The sequence below is a fragment of the Grampus griseus genome, assembly GCF_964374135.1.
Source record: "Grampus griseus genome assembly, chromosome: 18".
In the NCBI taxonomy this organism is placed as follows: Eukaryota; Metazoa; Chordata; class Mammalia; order Artiodactyla; family Delphinidae; genus Grampus; species Grampus griseus.
Window position 1 is genome coordinate 71,080,534 of NC_139012.1, and position 21,809 is coordinate 71,102,342.

General features: G+C 34.1%; 1 protein-coding gene across 1 annotated transcript in view; it reads right to left on the bottom strand.

Annotated features, from left to right (window-relative positions):
* The window catches only part of PDS5B (PDS5 cohesin associated factor B), a 194,202-nt gene that overhangs the window by 73,043 nt on the left and 99,350 nt on the right, over positions 1-21,809 (bottom strand). The window contains exons 11-17 of the mRNA XM_082675608.1: positions 17,769-17,914; positions 15,113-15,264; positions 13,748-13,861; positions 7,643-7,724; positions 4,259-4,307; positions 1,848-1,987; positions 194-309 (exon numbers count right to left, since the gene is read on the bottom strand). Coding sequence (XP_082531734.1) covers positions 194-309; positions 1,848-1,987; positions 4,259-4,307; positions 7,643-7,724; positions 13,748-13,861; positions 15,113-15,264; positions 17,769-17,914 — 799 coding nt within the window. The remainder of the gene's footprint in view (positions 1-193; positions 310-1,847; positions 1,988-4,258; positions 4,308-7,642; positions 7,725-13,747; positions 13,862-15,112; positions 15,265-17,768; positions 17,915-21,809) is intronic.

The window sequence follows — 21,809 nt, forward strand, 5'->3', positions numbered from 1 at the left end:
CAAACATATACATATATATGAATAGATCTATTTACAGATATCTACAGATTAGGGTATAGCCATTATGTATATACATAAACCTATACTATGAGTGCCTTACTCAATAATGAGCGCAGGTACCCAATAATGATTGACTACTAAAGCATGAATGAATTAATAGTAATGAAAATTCAATATTTTAATATACAAATACCTGATAGATTCAGTATCTATGTGCACAGGTGCTATCCTCTCCAAGAGAAACTTGATCATTTCCAGAAAAGGATTTGTAGGCTGTTTGGGGTTGCCCAACTTCTTAGTTATTTCTCGCTGTAATGTAGATTTTTAAAATATTAAAAAAGTATTTTTAAATAATTCATTACATTAAAATGTTAAGAACCTATAATAATTAAAACCACATAGTATTGGTGCTGGAATAAACAAATCAATAGGAATAGACTAAGAATTTAGCATAGGAGAAAGGTAATATTTCAAGTAGGTAGGAAAAAGGTAGATTATTCAATATATTGTTATATTGAAATACCTGAACAGACATTTAGAATAAAAGCAGAGTTATATCCCTATCTCACACCTTACACCAAAAATATTCCAAAACGATGAAAACAAATACGAAAGAATAAAACCAAGGGTCAGTGGATATACAAACTTCAACAAGCAAAATTATTAGGGGAGCCCATTAAAACTACAGATTCCTGGGTCTCATTGTGAAGATTCTCGTTTAGTCAACCTGGCGTAGAGCCAAAAATCATCTTTTTTAAAAAAGAATTTAGGACGATGCATGGGCAACAGATTAAGAAATACTGACATCAGGGACTTCCCTGGTGGCGCAGTGGTTAAGACTTCGTGCTCCCAATGCAGGGGGCCCGGGTTCAATCCCTGGTCGGGGAACTAGATCCTACATGCATGCCGCAACTAAAAGTTCGCATGTCACATCTAAGGAGCCTTAAAGCCGCAACTAAGGAGCCCGCGTGCTGCAACTAAGACTGAGCACAACGTAAATAAATAAATAAATATTAAAAAAAAAAAATACTGACATCAGTAAACATTTTCATTGACCTGCAACAGAATGGGATTTCATAAGCAGGACTCCAAAGACAAAAACCTTGAGGAGACTGCTGATAGACTTAGCGAGATAACAAAAGTATAGTATGTAAAGGACATCATAAACAAAATGAAAAGGGAAAACTACAACAGATAGAAAACTATATCTGCAGCTTAATTAACATACAGTGCCATGACATACTAACAAATGAGATAAAGATAAATATTCCAGAAAAATAGGCAAAGACTAAAAAACACACAATTTACAAAAGAAATAAGAATAGCTAATACACTGAATGAGAAAAAATGGTCAGATGACTAGTAACCAATTTTACAAATCCTATCAAAATAATGATGTTTTTGTTTGAGTTTTGCTTGTTCCCAACAGTGATAACTGGCCAATAATGAATTTATCCTAAAGAAATGAAATCAAGACTGTGTAAAATTACTTAGCTATAAAGATTAAGTATTCTTTACATTAATCAAAAACTGGGAAAAAATTTAAATGTGTAACACAAGTGGGCCGTTCAATAAATTATGGTACACGTATTCAATGGTGTGCTATGTTGCTACTAAATATAATACTGCAAAAGACTAATTAACGAGAAAGTAAAATGTACGAAGATACATGTATAATATAAACATACACCATAATATTAACCACTGTCTCTATAGAGGAACTACAGTTTAATTGTATTGTTATTTTTGTGATATTTTCTAAATTTTACGTAACAAATTACAAAAGGGGACAAAAAAGATTTGGAGGTTTCTCCAAACATGAGCTCTTTTTAAATTTCTCTCCTTACCACACAACCTTCAGCCTGTTTGCAGGAGCATGTTGGACTAACAAGTACTTCTAACTGTTTTCTTATTTTCTCATCATCTTCTAACACCTGTGTGAATTTCTTCATGAAATCCTGAGCCTTACCAGGATCTGGCAAATTTCCTTAAATTAAATTAAAATTCAATTAAAATACAATTTTAGAAATTTATCAAAATAATAAATGAGATCAACATTTTTCATTCCTTTTATTACTTTGATGAATAATCCTAACTTACAAATTCATTTAATTTAATGTGATAAAAATTGTAGAGCACCTTCAATAATAAATTTTCACAAATAAAAATCTGTTTCCTAGAAACATAAAATAAGATCATTGTGAAGGACCATCTATGCAGAGAAAGACCAAACTGGCTATTTCTAAATAACTCCTTATAATACTTAAAGGCATTACATGTCTACCTGAGTAATACCAATTTTATTACTATCCCTTGAGCTTGTTGTATACATTGTTCTTTTGCAATTCAGAGTAAGAGATGAAGATCAGTCAGTTTTACCTAGAAGAAACCATTTTCCTGTACTGCACTGTTTACTGTTAAACCATCCAGAGATAATGCACACATGCACGCATGCTACTTGGCACCAACCCATGCTGAGCAACACGTTCCAGGTGTTACTGCTGGGTAGGCCATTATCACATGAGAAAGGATGAGTTCTTGTAGAATCATAGATGAGTTTTATACTACTCTTCTAATACATCATGTATCAAAACACTTATGAAAGCTAATAAAATATTCATCCTAGAATCTTTTTTTTCTGGCTACTCACAACTGTGAGGGAGAACAAGACTAGGTAGGATACTTCTAATAACAGAAATTATAATATAGAACTATGGACTCTAATAAAAGTAGTAGAAATGTGTTGAATCTTAAAATATGAATACAGTAAATGCAGTCTTCAAGTTCATATACAACTCTGAAATTCCATTTTAACTCTTGGCTAGATGACTGAATATAGTAAGAACAAATTTTCCTCCTAACTACTTGACTGTATGACATTTCCATATTTCTAGAATACAAAAATTCTACTGTACTGTTTGTCAACAGTTTTGGAAAATGTCACTTTACAGCCCCTCCATAACATATAGGCATCATATTAAAGGCTACAATAAAGCATACCATTTAAGAAACAAAACAAAAAGGAAGTGAAATGGGGATAGAGGGAGGGGGAGGGAGAGAGAGAGGAGGGAAGGACAGAGATGGAGACAGGGAGGAAGGGAAAAACAACAACAGAAAACCCCTTTAATTCAGGATTCTACAAACGTACTAGACCATGGAACTCTTTTTTCTGATGATACTATTAACACCTGCAGGATACTGGCATTCTTCACAACAGAATTTGGGAAATACTGTACTTGTTGTAAGAAAATGGATAGGGGGTTAAAAAAAGAAAGAATATAGGAGACGATCTCCTGTAGGGGACAGTGTCTGCAGCCAAACAACCAGAGAAATAGTTGTTAAAAAGCAATAGCACAAAATCACTTGCTTTAAGTTATCCAAAGGGACTGAAAACTAATTTATGTTTAACTACTCAGGACTAAAAGACATTTTGGTCTTTTTGGGAAATTTCTACTCATGCTAAAACTTCTATCACTTAGTCTAATACCCAGTGAATTAGGTTACTGTTCTCTTTGGTGTCTTAGCATTACTTCCACACACATCTCGGAATATTTGTTAACATCTCAAAAATCCGTCTAAGAACTCTTCATTACTACCACATGGAAGCTCAGTAGAAGCATTCCTCCAGGTGTTCCTGATTTTCCCTCCATCCATATGCTATACACAGTGATTCCTGAGGTGAGAGGAAAAGCAAATGACCTACAAAAACCGCTACTTTTTCCTACCCCTGCCCTGAACAAAGGAGATGTGCTACACAATCCTTTAGTATTTACTGTTAAAGGCAATTAAATAACATTTTATTTAAAATCACTGAAAGTAAAAAAGTAAATTAACTTTTTTTTCAAAGAAGCTCTCTTGTAGTTATTAGGTATATCTTTCATTGTAAATTTTGACTCAGGATGAAATTAGCTTCAGATAGATTCACATTAGACCAAGCAATACCAAAGCACACATGCAGTTTTTAACAGCAAGGTTACGCAGTAATTTGAATGTATTCTCAAAAATAAATTTATGTAATAAAACCCAGCTTTTGCTCGTATCAACACACAAAATAATCCTGTGTAGTATGCAAAATAAATGAAAATCAGGGAAAAAAAGGAAAGCTGGGCGTGTTGGGGGAAAAAAAAATCAATCAAAAAACTTTAATATTTTCCTATATTATCATAGCCTAAAATGGAACTCCAAGAAACACTTTATATTATCCGAAAGAAATGTTTCAAATAAACCTTAAAGTTTACATATATTTGAAATAACTTACTTGTAATAACCATCACTTTTGAAAATATGGCCTTGACACTGGCATCTGTCTGTAAATCACACAAAAAATGCAAAATTAGAACCTCCTGTACCAAGTATACCACACTAAAACAAGATGTAAATAATAAGGGAAATGGGGAGAGGGTAGGGGTATATGTAAACTCTGTACTTTCTGCTCATTTTTCTGTAAACCCAAAACTACTCTTTTAAAAAAGTCTTTTAATTTTAAACAATTAGTAAATAGCAAAAAAAAAAAAACTCTCCTAACAATAATCTTCACTGTATTCTTCAGAAAGTTAAGTAAGTAAAGTTAAGTTAACCCATTCATGCTCTCGGCCCACGCCCTGACCACCACTATATGCTCCTTCTTTAGCCATGTTTAAACTCCAGATGAACCGAATGAAAGGTAGAAGTGAAGTCATACTCCACTGTCGTTGCCTCTTCCCTTGTCCTGTTTTGTCAGCCTCCAAAACAAAAACAGATGACTGCTACATCAACCTTTTGGGACACAGAGATATTTTGTTTTTCTTAAGTACTCAAAGAACAGGACAACTAAGTTTAAAAAAGGAAACTAATCTGGAAATGTTGGTTTTCACATTTTTAGCCTATCTCAAACAAAAAGTTGACAATTAAGTATATAATTCTGATTGAACCGAGGTATTCCTAAAATCGTTAACCCTGAGGATTATAAGGCATAGTCATGAAGCCACTGGGAAGACACTGGATGAAGACAATGAAGATGCCACTGACAGGTACAAAAATTTTCCAAGAGTGCTAGTTATTTGTTGCATCAGGGTAGTATTTCAGTGAATGAATGTGTTCATCACATTGTGCTGCACGTAATACACTCTGTAAAGTCACATGTATAAAAGATGTTTCTAAGAATACTAGTTATTCATTACATCAGGTGTTATTAAAAAAAAAAGTCCCTGAGCAACTCTGCATAAAATACTGAGCTAGAGAAACATTGGGGTGAAAGCAACAAATCAAAAAATAAACAAATAAACTGTCCCTATTGAGAAGGAGCTTTCTAAAAGGAAGGAGAGACAAAGAATAATAGAATAGCATACAAGAGCTAATTCCCAAATATTTGGAACTTAATAGATCTGACTAGAAACATAAGATTTCTATTGTTTTTCAATTTGGGGGGAAAGAGGTGGTGCTGGCCTTACTAGAAGTTGATCCACATGAAAAAGAAACATCACCAACAAAGTACAATACTGCAGGGCTTCCCTGGTGGCGGCGCAGTGGTTGGGAGTCCACCTGCCGATGCAGGGGACGCGGGTTCGTGCCCTGGTCCGGGAAGATCCCACATGCCGCGGAGCGGCTGGCCCATGGGCCATGGCCCCTGAGCCTGCGCGTCCGGAGCCTGTGCTCCGCAACAGGAGAGGCCACAACAGTGAGAGGCCCACGTACCGCAAAAAAAAAAAAAAAAAAGTACAATACTGCAAACTATAGAGTCACTTTGAGTGACACTGAGCAAATCAATTTAGTTACATGAAGTAGAAGGGCTACATTACTAAGAAAGAATAAAAACTATCTTAATCAGAAGGAATAATGAGGAAGCCAACGAAACATGTACTGATTATTATATCTAAGAGTCTTCCTGGTAAAATAGGCAGAATTATAAACAGCCAAAAGTTAAACACAGCTTTGTATTTTTTTTCTAACTTTATAATATCTACTACAATTCTCAGTATAAAGTGAATATTAAGTAATAAGAGACTATGAATTCTCCTTTCACTAGAATTCCACTTTAGAGTACTATCCTCCTCCATTCTGTTTCTTCTTCATCCCCCACCACACATGAATGAGAATTCCCTCTTTGATTTGGATAACTTGTTAATTATTTTAAGATAATTTAAAGGAAAATACCACAAAGTAGAAGGGAATAAAACATTGTAACTGAATTGAGATTGTATTTTATTTCATGTAGACTGAACAGGAATGTCATGAGACCCTCCCAAGTTTTTATGAACAGGCAAAGGACAGAAGCCCCCACTAAATAAAATTTAAAGGGACAGTGAGAATCAAAAACAAAGTTATTTTTGGTTACCGTCTCATACATCACACTGTTCAACATATGATCTACACACTTATGCTATTCGGCTGCTAATGACTTCAATAATGCCTAAAATCAGGAATAATTTTATACACATGCAAATAAGAACATTCTTGCAACTTTACCTAAAGGAAGTAAATTAACAAGTCCCTAGGTGGCAAAAAAGGGCACTTTAACCAGAGCTTATTATCTGAAACACATCAACACTGCATTATAACACTGACTAACACACGTTTATTTGGTTGAAACACACTAACTTAACTGGGATTTTCCAATTTTCCTCCTTTGCACAGAACGTACTGAAATAGCAGAATCTCTAAAACTAGTTTTAAGTCATTGACTATAAGGAAGAACTTCTTCTAGCAGGTTCAATATACTCAGGAATCACAGAAGGTTAAATTATGTTCAATAAACCATAAACAAAGAGGTCATTGTTAGCCTATAAAACAAAAAAACTACTCAGTTGTAAGCTTCAATCAGGCAAACAAGTGGTACGAAATGCCTTATTACTAGTGATTTAGAGGTTAAGAAAAAAGTGAGGTCACTAAAAACCACTCAAACAACTACTGTTAGCTTACTGATTTTTAGGGCAAACGGCAAGATTTACACCTAGGAAAACTGGAAATTTTCTCCCCTTAGATGAAAACAACTCCATTCTGTTGACCTCTGTCCTATGAACATGAGGTGTATGTCGGGGGTGGGGGTGGGGGTGGGGGGTGGTCCACTGTGCTTGAAAAAGAAACAAAAAATAACACTACACTGTTTTCCCTGGATGCAATTTAAAATGACCAGGCACACTGATTTTTAGATGAATTATACTTTTTATAGGCCTACATACAACATTCTCAAACAACATCAACTGGATGAATAACCACCATTAAATTATAATTATGAAGACCAGGTAATACATTAAAATTACCATATTAATTATAAGTAAAAATATCATGATACTAAACTATAATTACATGATATTAAAACTTTCTATAACCACAAGACTATATAAAGATGATGGGAGCATTTCAGTATAGCAACATTAAGTGTAATTTTACTGTTTTCTATGCTTTCAATAATGCTGAGTTATTGTTTTGGTTTTATTTTTTTAATTTTAAAGCTACCAAAAAAGGCTTCATTCTGTGTACACAGAAGCACATTCTCCTTCCTGTTGGGTATCACCTTTTGCAGATATAGTAAATTTAAATTTTTCTAAGCAATAAGTTTCTTAAAAATTTCAGTGTTCTAAGTTAGAGATCATAGGTTCTAGAGTCAGAAGTGTTCCACACAGAAATAGTTGTTCAACACATAGCAAAAATGTTGATAACTTACTTTGGGTTGCTTAATTAAGTCAAGCAAATCCTTTACTTGATGTCGGAGCAGATTTTGACATTTCCACATTTCATTCAGTGCTCTGAAAAACACATACATAAATTTAAATAACAAAACAGGATAAACATTCTTCCAGAATATCCCAACCATGTTAATTTTTTCTAAGAGTTCAAATTACAAATGGAGATGACAGAGAAGGGTAAAATTTACAGGACTAAGCAACCGATGATACATGAAGAGAAAGAGAGAAGTCAAATATAAGAGATAATAACATTTGAAGAGATGGCTATATTAAAAGAAAGGGATTAGTGGTGGTTGTTTTTTCTTTTGTATAAAAATAGCGAAAATCTATCATTAACTGGAACATGTTTGTAGGCAAGGGCATAGCAATGAACTGCAGAGATTACAAACTTAAGAAATAAAGCAATATTTAATGGAGTAAGGTCTTGTATTCAATAGCAGGCCGGATGAAAAGGAATGAAAGACACAAACGGAAAAGACTGAGCCCTGAGAGAATGGAGATACTTTTTCCTGAAACAAAAATATTATAATTTTACATTATATTATATACTTTTATTTATAAGTAATATTTATAAATTACATTATATGTATATAAGTGAACATTCATTTTATATGGCAAAAATTTTGATCACCATAACACTTCTATTGTTCTCAGGCAGAAATTTAAATCTAAAAAAAATTATATAGGTACTCAAAAAAATATACATAAATCACAGACAGCAGTTAATGTTATTTAAATACTAAGTTATAGAATATCAGAACCACTCACATTTAAAATTTTAAAAAGGAAATTTTCCAAAACCAAATAATACTTCTCATTGTTTTCAATTATCTATACTTCTATTAACCTCCATTATCACACATATGAAGCACTGCCATAAGAGTAATTTAATATAGAAGCATATAAAACCATATAAAAACACACTTTTTCTTTTGATAGACAAGGCAATTGTTTAATATTTTCACCCTCCTCAGCAGTATGTTTTAAAAATATCTTTGCATTTTTTAAAGGAGACAAATTAGCTTAAATTTGGACAATTCCTTCATAGTAGTCCCTTCAACATGGTACTGGCAAAACAACAGTACTGGGGCATTTTCATCTTGAAATAGCTAAACTTTACTGTCTTCCAGTTACTAAAGTTCCACAAAGTTTAACTGGCACACTTTAAGAATGTAAACATTAAAACAAAAATGACCATTATCCAGAGGACTGTAAATAATTTTCAAAGAAACAGAGTAGTCATCTGTGAAATTACTTGTGAACTCCAAAGTCAATGAATTCTCTCCTTACCTATACATTTTATCACTACTTAAAACTTTTGAAAGCCCTGGATTTTGAAACTTGCTTTCACTTAAAGCAGAAAAATAAAGCAGAAATTATCTTATTTATTAACTTAAAGATGAAATCTTAAGCAATTCTAAAGCTTATTATAAACTATCATGGCTATAGCTTAAATCAAAAAGTGACCATCACTGACTAAGAATTTGTATTATAACATTCAGGGGGAGCATCCTCTTGAGCATTTCAATTAAATTATATTAAGCAGCAAAGACAATTTGTCCTTGTGCTTTGCCTTTCTAAACAGTACTTAAGGAAAAAAGGTTGTACTAGTAGAAGCAGTATTACTACAATAGGAAGACAAATATCCATTTATTTAACATTAGCCTGAATTCCAGCTCTGTCACTAAATAAACGTGAAAAATCTGGATAGAGCCTTGGATACTCTTCCATTTGTTAAGTGACATTTTAAGTAGACAACTAGTTCCCTCACTATGGCTTCTTGTTTGCACCAACATACCACAGGTTTGCGTCAGTTCAAAGAAACAAACGACTACCATTGGGCTGCAGTCAGAAACCTGTCCAAATGTTGAAGAGAAACTCTCCTCCAACCTTCTACTCCCAACTGGCAAATTACCCATCAGACTCCACAGTTCAAAACTGTCTAGATGAGAGCCTGATCAATGAAAGAGAAGATCACAACCAGGACACCTGATACTACCACTTACTCTTGTCACTGACAGTTGTTCTGGGGAACTTGGGGGAAGTAGAAATACACACCATGATCAGACAGTACCCAAGCTTGCCTCTATTCTCCTTTCCAGTAATCAGTATACTTACAGTTAACCTAGGGACTTACCCAAAAGTGGGTACACATCAAAAAGTCTAAAATATAGGAAGTATTTTGTCTTCCCCAAAAGAACACAGATATAGAATAAAATATATGGCTCTTTCAGTAAATAAGAAAAATCCTTACCAAACAAGTTCTTAGCAGGAACCCGCCTGCCAAGCAGCTATTTTTTTTTTTTTTTTTGCTGTACGCGGGCCTCTCACCGTTGTGGCCTCTCCCATTGCGGAGCACAGGCTCTGGACGCGCAGGCTCAGCGGCCATGGCTCACGAGCCTAGCCGCTCTGCGGCATGTGGGATCTTCCTGGACTGGGGCACGAACCCGTGTCCCCTGCATCGGCAGGCGGACTCTCAACCACTGCGCCACCAGGGAAGCCCCCTAAGCAGCTATTTTAAAATACTTTTCAAACTAATTAGAGGTCACAAAAATTCAAATGACTTTCTGGGCTAGAATGGTAAGGTAAATGAATGAAGTAGGACAGGTGTTATAATACAGAGTATTATATACAGAGGACTGTGGTGAAATTAGAAACATTAAGTAAAACATCAATATTATTAGTATTCAGACCAATGAAAAAAATGAGAAAAAATGTGACCCCCAAAAGATTGGCAAAAAATAAGATGCCTGATAATGTTTTGGAGTAAGAGTATAAATTAGTATAATTATATTGGGAAATAATTTGACTAGTTTATAATGCTGAAAATGTGCATCCTCAGCAATTCCAGTCATAGCTGTATACCAGTGATCCTAAACCCTGGTTACCCATTACAATCTCCAGAAACGCTTTCCTAAAAACCCCAATGCCCACACTACACTCCAGACAAAATTAAATGACGATCTCTGAGGATGAGATTCATGTGTCAGTATTTTTTAAACCTCTCCACGTGATTCCAATGTGCAGCCAAATTTGAGAACCATTCATAACCATACGTTAGAGAAACCCTTGCATGTGTACACTAAATTGAAAAATGTTCACAGTAGTACTATTTGTATTATTAAAAAAATGGAAAGACACAAATGTCCATTCTTTGCACTGACTCAGATTTGCAATGCCAAGATGATGGAATAAAACTGTGGTTTAATGACAAAGTAATTCAGTACCACAGTGAAAATGAATGACCCACAAGCTATACATATAGAGTAGATGAAGCTTAGGAACGTAATAGAGTGGCGTGAAAAAACAAGTCACAGAAGAGTATACCCACAATTATTCCGTTTTCATAAAGTTCAAAAACAAGCAAAAATTAAAAATATATTATTAAGGGATACATACATACATATGATAAAACTTTTTTAAAAGGAAATGAGAAACACAAAATTAAAGCTAGTGGTTTCCTCTGGGAGGAAGATAGGAGGATGAAAGAGAGAAGTGTTCACAAGTTCATACATAGTTTTATTTTATTACTATGCTTCAAAACTCATGATTTGTGTGCATTAAATACTTCATGATAATAAGTGTAAAGACTTTTGGAGAAAATAATCACAGATAAATGTAAAGTTAAAGTGTAAGTAATAAAATGTTAAGAAGCACTAGGTGTATAGTTGGTCACTTAATTCCAAGAAGTTGATTAAAATAAAAAGTAATTTTAAAAACATTATCTCTCTCTCTCTCTCTTTTAAGTATTTTAACTTAAAAGAGATAAATACTCATTCACTCACCAACCATTTCTGTAGAATCAATTGATCCACAGATTGGAAATTACTTTCAGCTTTTCCATGACATTATCTTCCAGTATATCTCCTATGTCACCATTTTTTCTTTTTAATTCAATCAAATGGACTTGTCATTTAAGTGATGAATGCTATCTGATAAAAATATTTAGTTTTGAAACTGCTACTTATGTTTTGTGTATTCTATTTTCAATTATTTTTTATTTTCTTTTCCACTTCTGGTATTAAGGTTTTCATTAATTTTTTGCTCCTATGGGTTTAGAAGTTATACATTCGAATTCTATTTTTTTAGGGGTGACTCAAAGTTTTAATATGCACACTTGATTCATGGTCTAATTAATCAACATGTCTGTCCTCACCCTTATATGACAAAAGAACATTAGAACACTTTACCTGCCATCTTAACATGTTGTTATCTGACAGGGTCTACCCTGGCATGGGGCAGGGTATCCTAGGGACTCTCAAAAGAGTTCACATATCATTGCAGTGGTGTACACTGGCACAATATCAGCCTAGATGATAACCTACTTTTTAATCCAGACCCCAACCCCTTGTAAAGAAAACTTTATCCTATTCCTTCCTTCTGGATTCAATTTCCTTTTTTATTCTTTAGTAATTTTTTCAAGTAGGATTTATGAGTGGTGAACTCTCATTTTTTGCTTGCAAGTGTCTTTAATTCATTTTTACTCCTGAATGACAGTTGAACTGAGTCAAGGAGTCCAGATTGGGTGTGATTTAAATAGGTTGTTTCAAATGGGATATATACATATCCTATCTCATCCATTCTAAGAGGCCATCAACTGCACCATGAAGAAAAGGATGCATTACAATTCCACAGATGCTAGCATATGAAAATTTTATGTTTTACAATTAATTATAGAGGTAACATATTTTACTATACGCAGTGGAAAAAGAATGAGCTTTGGAACCAGGAAGAACTGAGTTCAAATTCTGGCTTTGGGGCTTCCCTGGTGGCGCAGTGGTTGAAAGTCCGCCTGCCGATGCAGGGGACACGGGTTCGTGCCCTCAGTCCGGGAAGATCCCACATGCTGCGGAGCGGCTGGGCCCATGAGCCATGGCCGCTGAGCCTGCGCGTCCGGAGCCTGTGCTCCGCAACGGGAGAGGCCACAGCAGTGAGAGGCCCACGTACCGCAAAAAAAAAAAAAAATTCTGGCTTTGTCTCTTATTACTTGTGTAATTTTGTGCAAGTTCACTGATCTCTGTGGGATTCAGCTCATCATGTGTAAAACAGAAAAAAAAATCATTTATACTGGGAGTTTCCAAGCTTTTCCTATAAAAGGCCAGAAAGTAAATATTATAAGCTTTGTGGGTCATAAGGTCCCTGTTGAAACTACTCAACTCTGCCAATTGTAGCAGAAAAGCAGCCACAGTTAACACATATTCCTGTGCCTGAAGTACAGTGGGTATCAAGAAATGTACATTTCTCCCCCTACAACCCTTTTTCTCAACATTCCTATGAAAGATATAAATAGCATACATAATAATTTCCATGTGGGAAGTGCAGTTAAAAGTCCCATTAAGCTGTGGTAGGAATGAAAATTATATACACCTCCGTATACTTCTAATTTCTGAATATTTAATCCCCATTAGCTGGGGATTAAGTTACACATTCACTGGAATACTGATGATCTAAACTTTCTGAAACCTAGAGCATATCCATCTCTAGGCCTCAATTTCCTAAGCCTCAGTACGATTCAATTAGCAATGCCTCTCCCATGTCCAAAATGCCAATTCCCTACAAAGCCATACAAAAGCACTTTTTGAATGAAACATGGTCATAAAAATGTATTTGTGCTTACCTTTATATCAAACTATAACACCATGTTGAGGCTATGCAGCACAAAAATATGTATCCTACTGCCCTACTCTATAATTCAAATCAGTATCAGGTGAAAATAAGAAAGTACTAATTTCACAATATGGACCTTTCTAATGCCTTAAGGAATACAAACAAAAACAAAAGGTACATCAGCATTTCTTGAGACAACAATATGAAAATCTGGAGAGAGAAAAACTAAATCCTAAAAGATTCCATGTCAATCAGCTCTGTTTTTTAATTAGTTACAAAAATCCTTGTTAATCTCATGTTAATAGCAGTACTTTCTGAAAAAATATCCTATCCAAGTATTTTATTGTGTCTGACCATTTAAACAATGTTTGCACTACATAAATTGTTGACATTTAAAAATACAGTTGTTTTCTTTTCCATAAAATCCAACATACTGCAAAAGACGGAAAGAACAGAGTTTAACATTTGAAACATACTTCACAGCATTTAAATCCAGTGTGGCATACAAATAATATAAGCATTTCATCCGTTCTGTAGTTTCCAAATTGTGGGGGACCATGTATTGAGCAAAGATCCGTTCAACAAGCAATCTACGAAAAAACATAAAGTACTATATTAATTTCTTTAAATGTACGTATTAAATATGTATGTAAATTTCCAAAACACATAAAGAACACATATAAAAGAGCATCTTCTTTCTGAGTAGAGATGAGATTTCCAAATCAAAGATTTCTTTCTATAAGAAGAAGAGCCAAAGAAAAAATTTTAGCTGGATGTACTGGAAACAGTCCTATACCTAACTAAGATTAACTACTTCTGCATGACCTTGGGCAAGTTATATACCAGGGACTCAATTTCATTGGCTAAATAATAAAGGGTTAAAAAACTACACCAGAACCTTCCAAGTGACAAATTCTAAACATCTATAAGTTAACCATAAAGAAATGTTTAAGATTCTTGACTTTTTGTAGTGATCATCATGAAAACAGACCTAGATAAAAGTAAAAAAAAGAAAAAAAGGAGAAAAGAAAAATTAAATGGTGGGGGGTGGGCTATGAAACCATAATGCAAATCTCTGTGCACTGATGCCACACGCTCAAAAAGCTTAAAAACGTCAATTTTCTAAAAATAATAACTATAAAGTCTCTTAGATAATATCAACCTAAGATACTCAGTTTCTGCTTCCCATACCTCTTAAAATTGTAAGATGTCCTACTGGTTCTTAATTTTCTCATTCTCACCTGTTAATAAGCAAGATCATTTGGACCCCACTAAAAATTCATCAAATCAATGCAGACTGCAAGCAGAATTTACAGTTCTACTAACTACTAAATCGCTAGGTTCCATATAAGATCTAACCTTACACACTGGAATAGAAAAATACAAAGATTATATTCAGATAATGTGTTTTTATATAAATTTATAAACTAGTTTTTTTAGCCTTGAGTAGGAATTGTTTGTATTTAAAATGTCTAAATCCAAAGGTTGTATACTTATTTTAATTTTATTTGAAAAAATGAATGTGAATCCTTATAACACAATTATCTATGAAACAAAATTTAAATAATTACATACACTCCTACTTTCAAATATTACTCTGTTAAAACACAGTATACGAAAATGACCATAAAAGACGTATCCATCCCTAAAGTTATATGTACATTACTACTTCATTTATGGCTTTGGTGGGAAAGCAACTAGTCACTCACTACCTTTAATTTGCAGTAAAAACTGAGGAGGGAGTTTAAAGTTATAAAGAAAATAGCCTAAAACAACAGCTCAACAACAGTTATATAATACCAAAAGCACTAAACATTTTACATGTGGTGTCTTTAACTTACCTATCATCAATACTATTTTGATAATATATATGTAGCAATTTGTCTTTGATCCATGAAATCTGTTTTGCAGCATCTTTCCCAGCTGCTGATTGTAAAGCATATTTCTTATAGATCTGGGCAAGTCCCATCATGGCTTCTTTGCGCACTCTCCACTTAAAAAAAACAAAAATTTTTCTCGTAATTTAAAAATGCCTCCGTTATATTAATTCAGTAAAGTCTAGTTTCCCAGTTTTTTTATTTACTTTATACAATTTATTTTCATCATACCTCAGTTCCTGGATGTCAATCTGTAATGACTGTATGAAAAAACACAACTATCATTTTAATATATCTACTATGTCAAGCACAGACATCTATTAACGTGTATAAAGAATTTTAATGCTTTGATATCTTATACCCATTACCAATCCCTAAAAAACAAAACTCAATCACAATCTACTTAATGTCACTTAGAATGAGTGAGGGAAAGCATGCTACCAAATTGTAAAAGGCAAAGACAGTTAAGTGGATAAACTGTGAGCTATTCCTTATAGAGTTTTTTCCAAATTATGGTCTATATTAAGCATACGTGTATTAAAGGTATACATGACAATGGCTTTATCAGATGCTGAATGCAAAGACACATCAGTGGTTCATTTTGTATATCTGGCAAAGACGTTCAGGTATAAAGGTATTCAACTATTTTCTAAAATAAATACATATCTGTTATAGTATACCTAACATTAATTATCTTGGTATGAGTTTAATCTTAAATTTTACATAAACACAGCACTATAATCAGTAGGGTGTAAGTAATATTAAGAACTTCATGAATCTGCGAAGATTATTAATTTTTCCTTTGCAGTCTGTCACTCACAGCAACATTTTTCTCTTGGTTTCTCTTTCAATTAATTACAGTAAATAATAGTCCTTATTTCATCCATCCACTGCATACATATTGAAATAAAAGACTTCAAAAGCTTTACTCATAAAATAAAAATTCAATATGTTTGTAAAAACTTTATCTCCAATTCCCTATCTTATCTCTAATTCCCGAAAGTGCTACTTTAGGGAAAATTTAAAGATATAGATAGAGCATATTCTAATACTGCCAGTAACATAAATATATTTAATTATTTTTTGGTACTCAATTAATATTTATATGAATGAACCAAGCAGTCCTATGATGAACACACCATGATGATCAAAAACATACATGAATTATGATCCCAATAATACACAAATACTTAGCTTAAATTCTAAGTTTAACTATGAAAAAGTTTACTTGAACACTTAGAAGGCTGTTATCCTACCATGATGCAAACCTCCTTTTCCTTCTTTACAGCTTTTGGCCTTTTCATTGTTTAATACCGTACTGAAATATTCAATAACAACAAGTCTAAATTTATCAACTAAAATAAGTTGCTCTGAATACCTATAGATTTGGAGGGAAAACCATGCAATTCCTGTCCATGTATTCTCCATCCACAACCCACATGATCAAAGAGAGAATTAAATGATGGAGACAGCACAATCGACCATACAAGTGACTTTCAAAATGTTGTGAAGTTTTTACCTAGTTAGAGCTATTAATATCTACCAAGAGGCCTCCCACTTTCTTTGCTTATTAACCCCTAAATACACCAAAGATTTTCATCCTTCACCAAAATTACTCTTAAGTCTAAGTCTGTAAAATCCATGCCATCAAGGAAAGGCAAAGGGGAGGAGGGGAGAATAAATATTCACTGAAACACTTACTGAGTGCCTAATACATTCTAGGCAACATGGAATACAAATGTAAGACACAGTGCCCTCTTCAGAAGCCACTAACTAAAGAGTGGAGCTGTTCAGTGCTCTAGAAGGAAGATTTGGGGTCATGGGAGATAGGCTCGAAGCATGCTGCTCTGCTGGGGTTAGCTTTGCCATGTTGAAAACATTTTTGGGACTTCCCTGGTGGCGCAGTGGTTAAGAATCCGCCTACCAATGCAGGGGACACAGGTTCGATCCCTGGTCCGGGAAGATCCCACATGCAACTGAGCAACTGAGCCCGTGCGCCACAACTACTGAAGCCCACGCTCCTAGAGCCCATGCTCCGCAAAAAGAGAAGCCCACGCTCCTAGAGCCCATGCTCCGCAACAAGAGAAGCCGCTGCAATGAGAAGCCTGCACACCACAACAAAGAGTAGCCCCCACTCGCCACAACTAGAGAAAGCCTGCATGTAGCAACAAAGACCCAACACAGCCATTAATTAATTAATTAATTAAAAGAAAAAAGAAAACATCTTGTATTTTCCATTCCATAGAAATTATAATACAATCAGCTAGAGGACTATGAACTGATACCCATATGAAAGGAAAAAGAGAAAAGAGAAGTTGTGTTCAGAGGCCTTTTCAAAGGTCACTTACTAAAATTAGTGTACAGGTTAAACATCTGATTACTCTACCATTTAGAGCTGACCCATTTTGAGGATGAGAACAAATAATCCTAATAAAGAAAAACTAATAAAATTTAATGTAACAAAAAATAAAATCTTCTCATAAACATTATTTTAGATATTAAAATGCCTCCCCCCCAAAAAGGGCTAATTACATTTAAATCTCAATATTTTCAAATGAAATACTATTAAACTTCAAGTATTCAAAATGCAAACCTACTAATAATTATTAACCCTACTTACCCGTTTGTCTAATGTTCTCTCTCTCACAAAATTAAGTAAGTGATCATTGACCAGAAGAATATCCTTTTTAGCAGCTGTAACTATAGACACAATAACATCATGTCTAATAGCTTCCTCAGGGTCATGTGACCTCACTTTAAGATACTCTGAAAGATAAAATTTTATTTGATTAAAATGAAACTTTGACAACTAAAATGTTTGAAAAGATTGCATAAGATCTTTGAAAGTAAACCACAACAAAAACAAAACCTAAGTAGAAGGTTCAATATTTCAAAAACATTAGGAGTAGGTAAGAGAGAAAGGGAGAAAGAGAAGGAAGAAGGAAAGACGGTCAGTCCTTCAGGCAAAATACAGTAGTTTACATGCAACTGAGGAGTAAATCCCCTCCCCATTTGTGGGACAGGGTAGTTAACTAAGGAGTTCCTAAACTCATTAATTCAACAAACCATATAAATGAACCAAGAAGTATATCAATGTTAAATATTTCACTTTTGTTTTTTAAATGGTTAAAATATTCAAGTCAAGTGGTTCTAATCGGAAAAGGCTAGAGAATTCAAGTTTCTGTCCCTTAACTACGTAAACCCTTAGTGAGGTTATTGAAAGAGTAAAATTAAGGTAATGGCAGCCAAGAAATAGGATTACAGGAAAGACCGTAAGGCAATTCTGTTTAACTGAACTAAAAGGAAGGCCAAAGGGAAGACAGAAGAAATGAAACACTTAACAATTACGAGTGACTAGAGGAGAATCTTAAAGTCAAAAACATGGAAGTTCAGATCTGGCACTGAGAAAGCTGAAAGAAAAAATTAACAATCTTCAGTAATGATATATTAGGTTTAAAGAAGAGGTACCACAAGTGAACATAAATTATTATTCAGCTTTTTAATTATATGACCAGTAAGATAAAATTTCGTTGTTTGGATCTGGAGTAACATACATAGCCATGTCTATAAACAACAAACAGAGCTTATGATTGTGAATGGATTTACTTCTCAATAAATTAACAGTTAACAATATAATGCAAAAGCTCATAAAATCAATGCCCAGGTCCTAAGCCCCTCCACCTTGAGCATTCTCTACTAACAGGAACTATTTCAAAAAGTGTTTAAGACAATATGTCGCTAAAAAACTTCTGAAGAAATGGAAATATTATTTTATGTATCACAGAAAACAAGGTTATTTTTAGTATTGATTTCAAATGCCCCATGCTAAATATATCTCAAATTCATTTACCCCTCAAGATAAAGACAGGAGTTTTTATCTTTCGCTGCACTTGTTTCAAATGTAATATGTATTATTATTTCAGGTGTCACTAAAAAATGGAAAAACCAATGACACACCATCAATTTTCAGATACATCCTCATTTCACTAAAACAAATCATTCATATTAAACAGGTATACACAAGAGCTATTAACCTATAGATATTAACTGTGCAGAGGAAGAGAAAACAGGACAAAGAAGAAATTCTCAACAGTTAGCATGATGCAGCATCTAACAATACTCTTCCCAATATGGCTACGTCCCTCAAAACTTGGCTGAAGGCACAGGATGAAGCTCACAAACACCCTATGGAGAAAAGAAGATAAATGTATGTTTTTAACATATTTATTTCAGCTCACTCCTGAAACCCTCAGAAAATGTCTTTTAAAAGGGACAAGTAACAAGAGAAGAGATCATAGCAGAAGAGATTTCTCACCAAAATTTTGGCAGATGGATGACTGGTAAATGCCCAGAGACAAAAGAGAAGGATGAAACCTAAAAGGGAAAGAAAAGCCATAGACAAGCTCATTTCCAGGGTAGAAGAACCCTGAAATTCAAGGCACCAAGCAATGAGAAAGGCAGAGATGAAGACAGCAGCTGAAAACATGGAATGGAGTGGTTGAAAATCTGCATTAATAGTTAGACCCCTAGATTTTTCAAATCTGTCTTTTAGCCAACTCTAAAAATTAAAATGTGCCAGGAGGCTAGAGACTAGGAAATACATAACAAGATAAATGTTTCATAAAAAATGAAACTGTACACTATCCTTTGATAAAGCAAAACATTCAAAACAATGAGAAGGACTAAAAAGGTTATTGGTGAAATTATTCACATCTAAAGTATATTTCAGACAGCTATAAAAAAACAAAATATCTATTATTTAGCCAAGAGTAAACAATGCACTGAAGTTCTGACTATGGAAAAAATACTTTAAAAAGATACAGACTATGTACAGAACTACTACAAATCAACAAGAAAAAAAAAGACGAACAAGCCAATTAAAAAAGAATGGGTTTAAAATTTAAACAGATACTTCATAAAAGAACATATGTATCAATATGCACATAAAAAGATGACTAATCTCATTAGTCATCAGGAGAATGCAAATTAAAATCAGAACAAACATCAAGACCTATGAGAATGGCTAAAACCAAAAAGACTGACCATACAAAATGTTGGCAAGGATGCTGAACAACTGCACCCTCAAACATTTCTGGTGCAAGTGGGAAATAGTATAACTACTATGAAGAACTTGGTCATTTCTTATAAAGTTAAACATACATTTACCCTATGACCAGCAATTTTACTCCTAAGTAGTTCCAAAGAGAAATAAAAACATAAATCCACAGAAACACTTATACAAGAATACTCACTGTAATCTTAATCATAATCACCCCAGAGCAAAAACAACCCAGATATCCATCAAAAGAAAAAAAAATGGATATAAGCAAATTATGGTGTATTCATACAATGAAATACCACTCTATAATAAAAAATAAAGTAATAATACTTGGTGTCCCAAAGACACAAGCAATTAAAATTAAACTCCTGGTAGGATACTCTTTTCTGGGGAATCTGAATAGCCAAAGAGAAAGTATCTAAACTAAAGGTTTTCCAACAAACAACCCACCCTGATCACCCTACAGTGAAGTTCAGAGTGAACAATCCCATCCATACGCTCAGGGCTTTCTGAACAGCTTTTAATTTAGTCCCCCACTCTTAATAAAAGCCGACAGTCATGGATTGCCAAGCATTTGAGGAAAGCCTCTAACATGGAAAATACAGACAAAAGCAAATAAAAAGTGGGAAAAACAAGTGGGTGAAACAGACATTTTTAAGAAAACGAAAACTCCAAAATACTATCATTAGTATTCTCAGAGAATACTGTACCCATAACACAAGAAAAGGGTGCTCCAGAGTAAAAGAAACATCCAGGATAAAAGAGAAGGAGGAAGAGAAAAGGAAGAAACAGACAGACATACACAGACACACCCATGCACGCACGCGCACACACACACTCAGGGTCACACAGAAGGGGGGAGAAAAGAAGGGAAGGAGAGGGGGAAGGCAAAAGAGAGAGGAAGAATAAATCATCTTAAGATGAATGCTATAAATCAGAAGCTCACACACAGCGAGCAGTCCAAGTTCAGGTGTCAGCAGGTAGACAGAGGGTTCTCCAAGCAGGATATCTCCCAGAAAAAGCAGTTTAAAATGTACTACAAGTTGGTAAAATTTTAAAAAGAGTAAATAACTAAATAATAACAAGCAATAATATGAAAGATGGGAAGGTAGTGCTCAGGGGTAAACCATTCAAGGGTCCTGGATTGCTCAGAAAGAAGCTAGTGTTCTGATTAATTTCAGACTTTATTAATCAACTATGCAGTAAAAGCATGAAGGAGAATGTAACTTCCAAGCCCATATGGATAAAAAAGGAAAAATGAGAAGAAAACTAATCAGTTGGGCAGAAGAGAAGAAAAACAGAAATAAAAGAAGCAAAGAATAGGCATGCAAAATAGAAAACACAAGATAGTGGGAATAAGTTCAACTATATCAAATTCAAATTATTTCAATAAAATTTTCAAATCACATAAGAATACTATATATAACTTATGTACAGATACACATGTGACATAGATAGAAAAACATGAACAGAATGCACAACAAATTTAATAGAGAGGTTACCCTCTACAGAAGTAGGAATGAGAGGAGTTGTGAACAGCATTTCAACTGTATCTACAATTTACTTTCTTTTTTTAAACTCCTAAGCTAATACATCAAAATG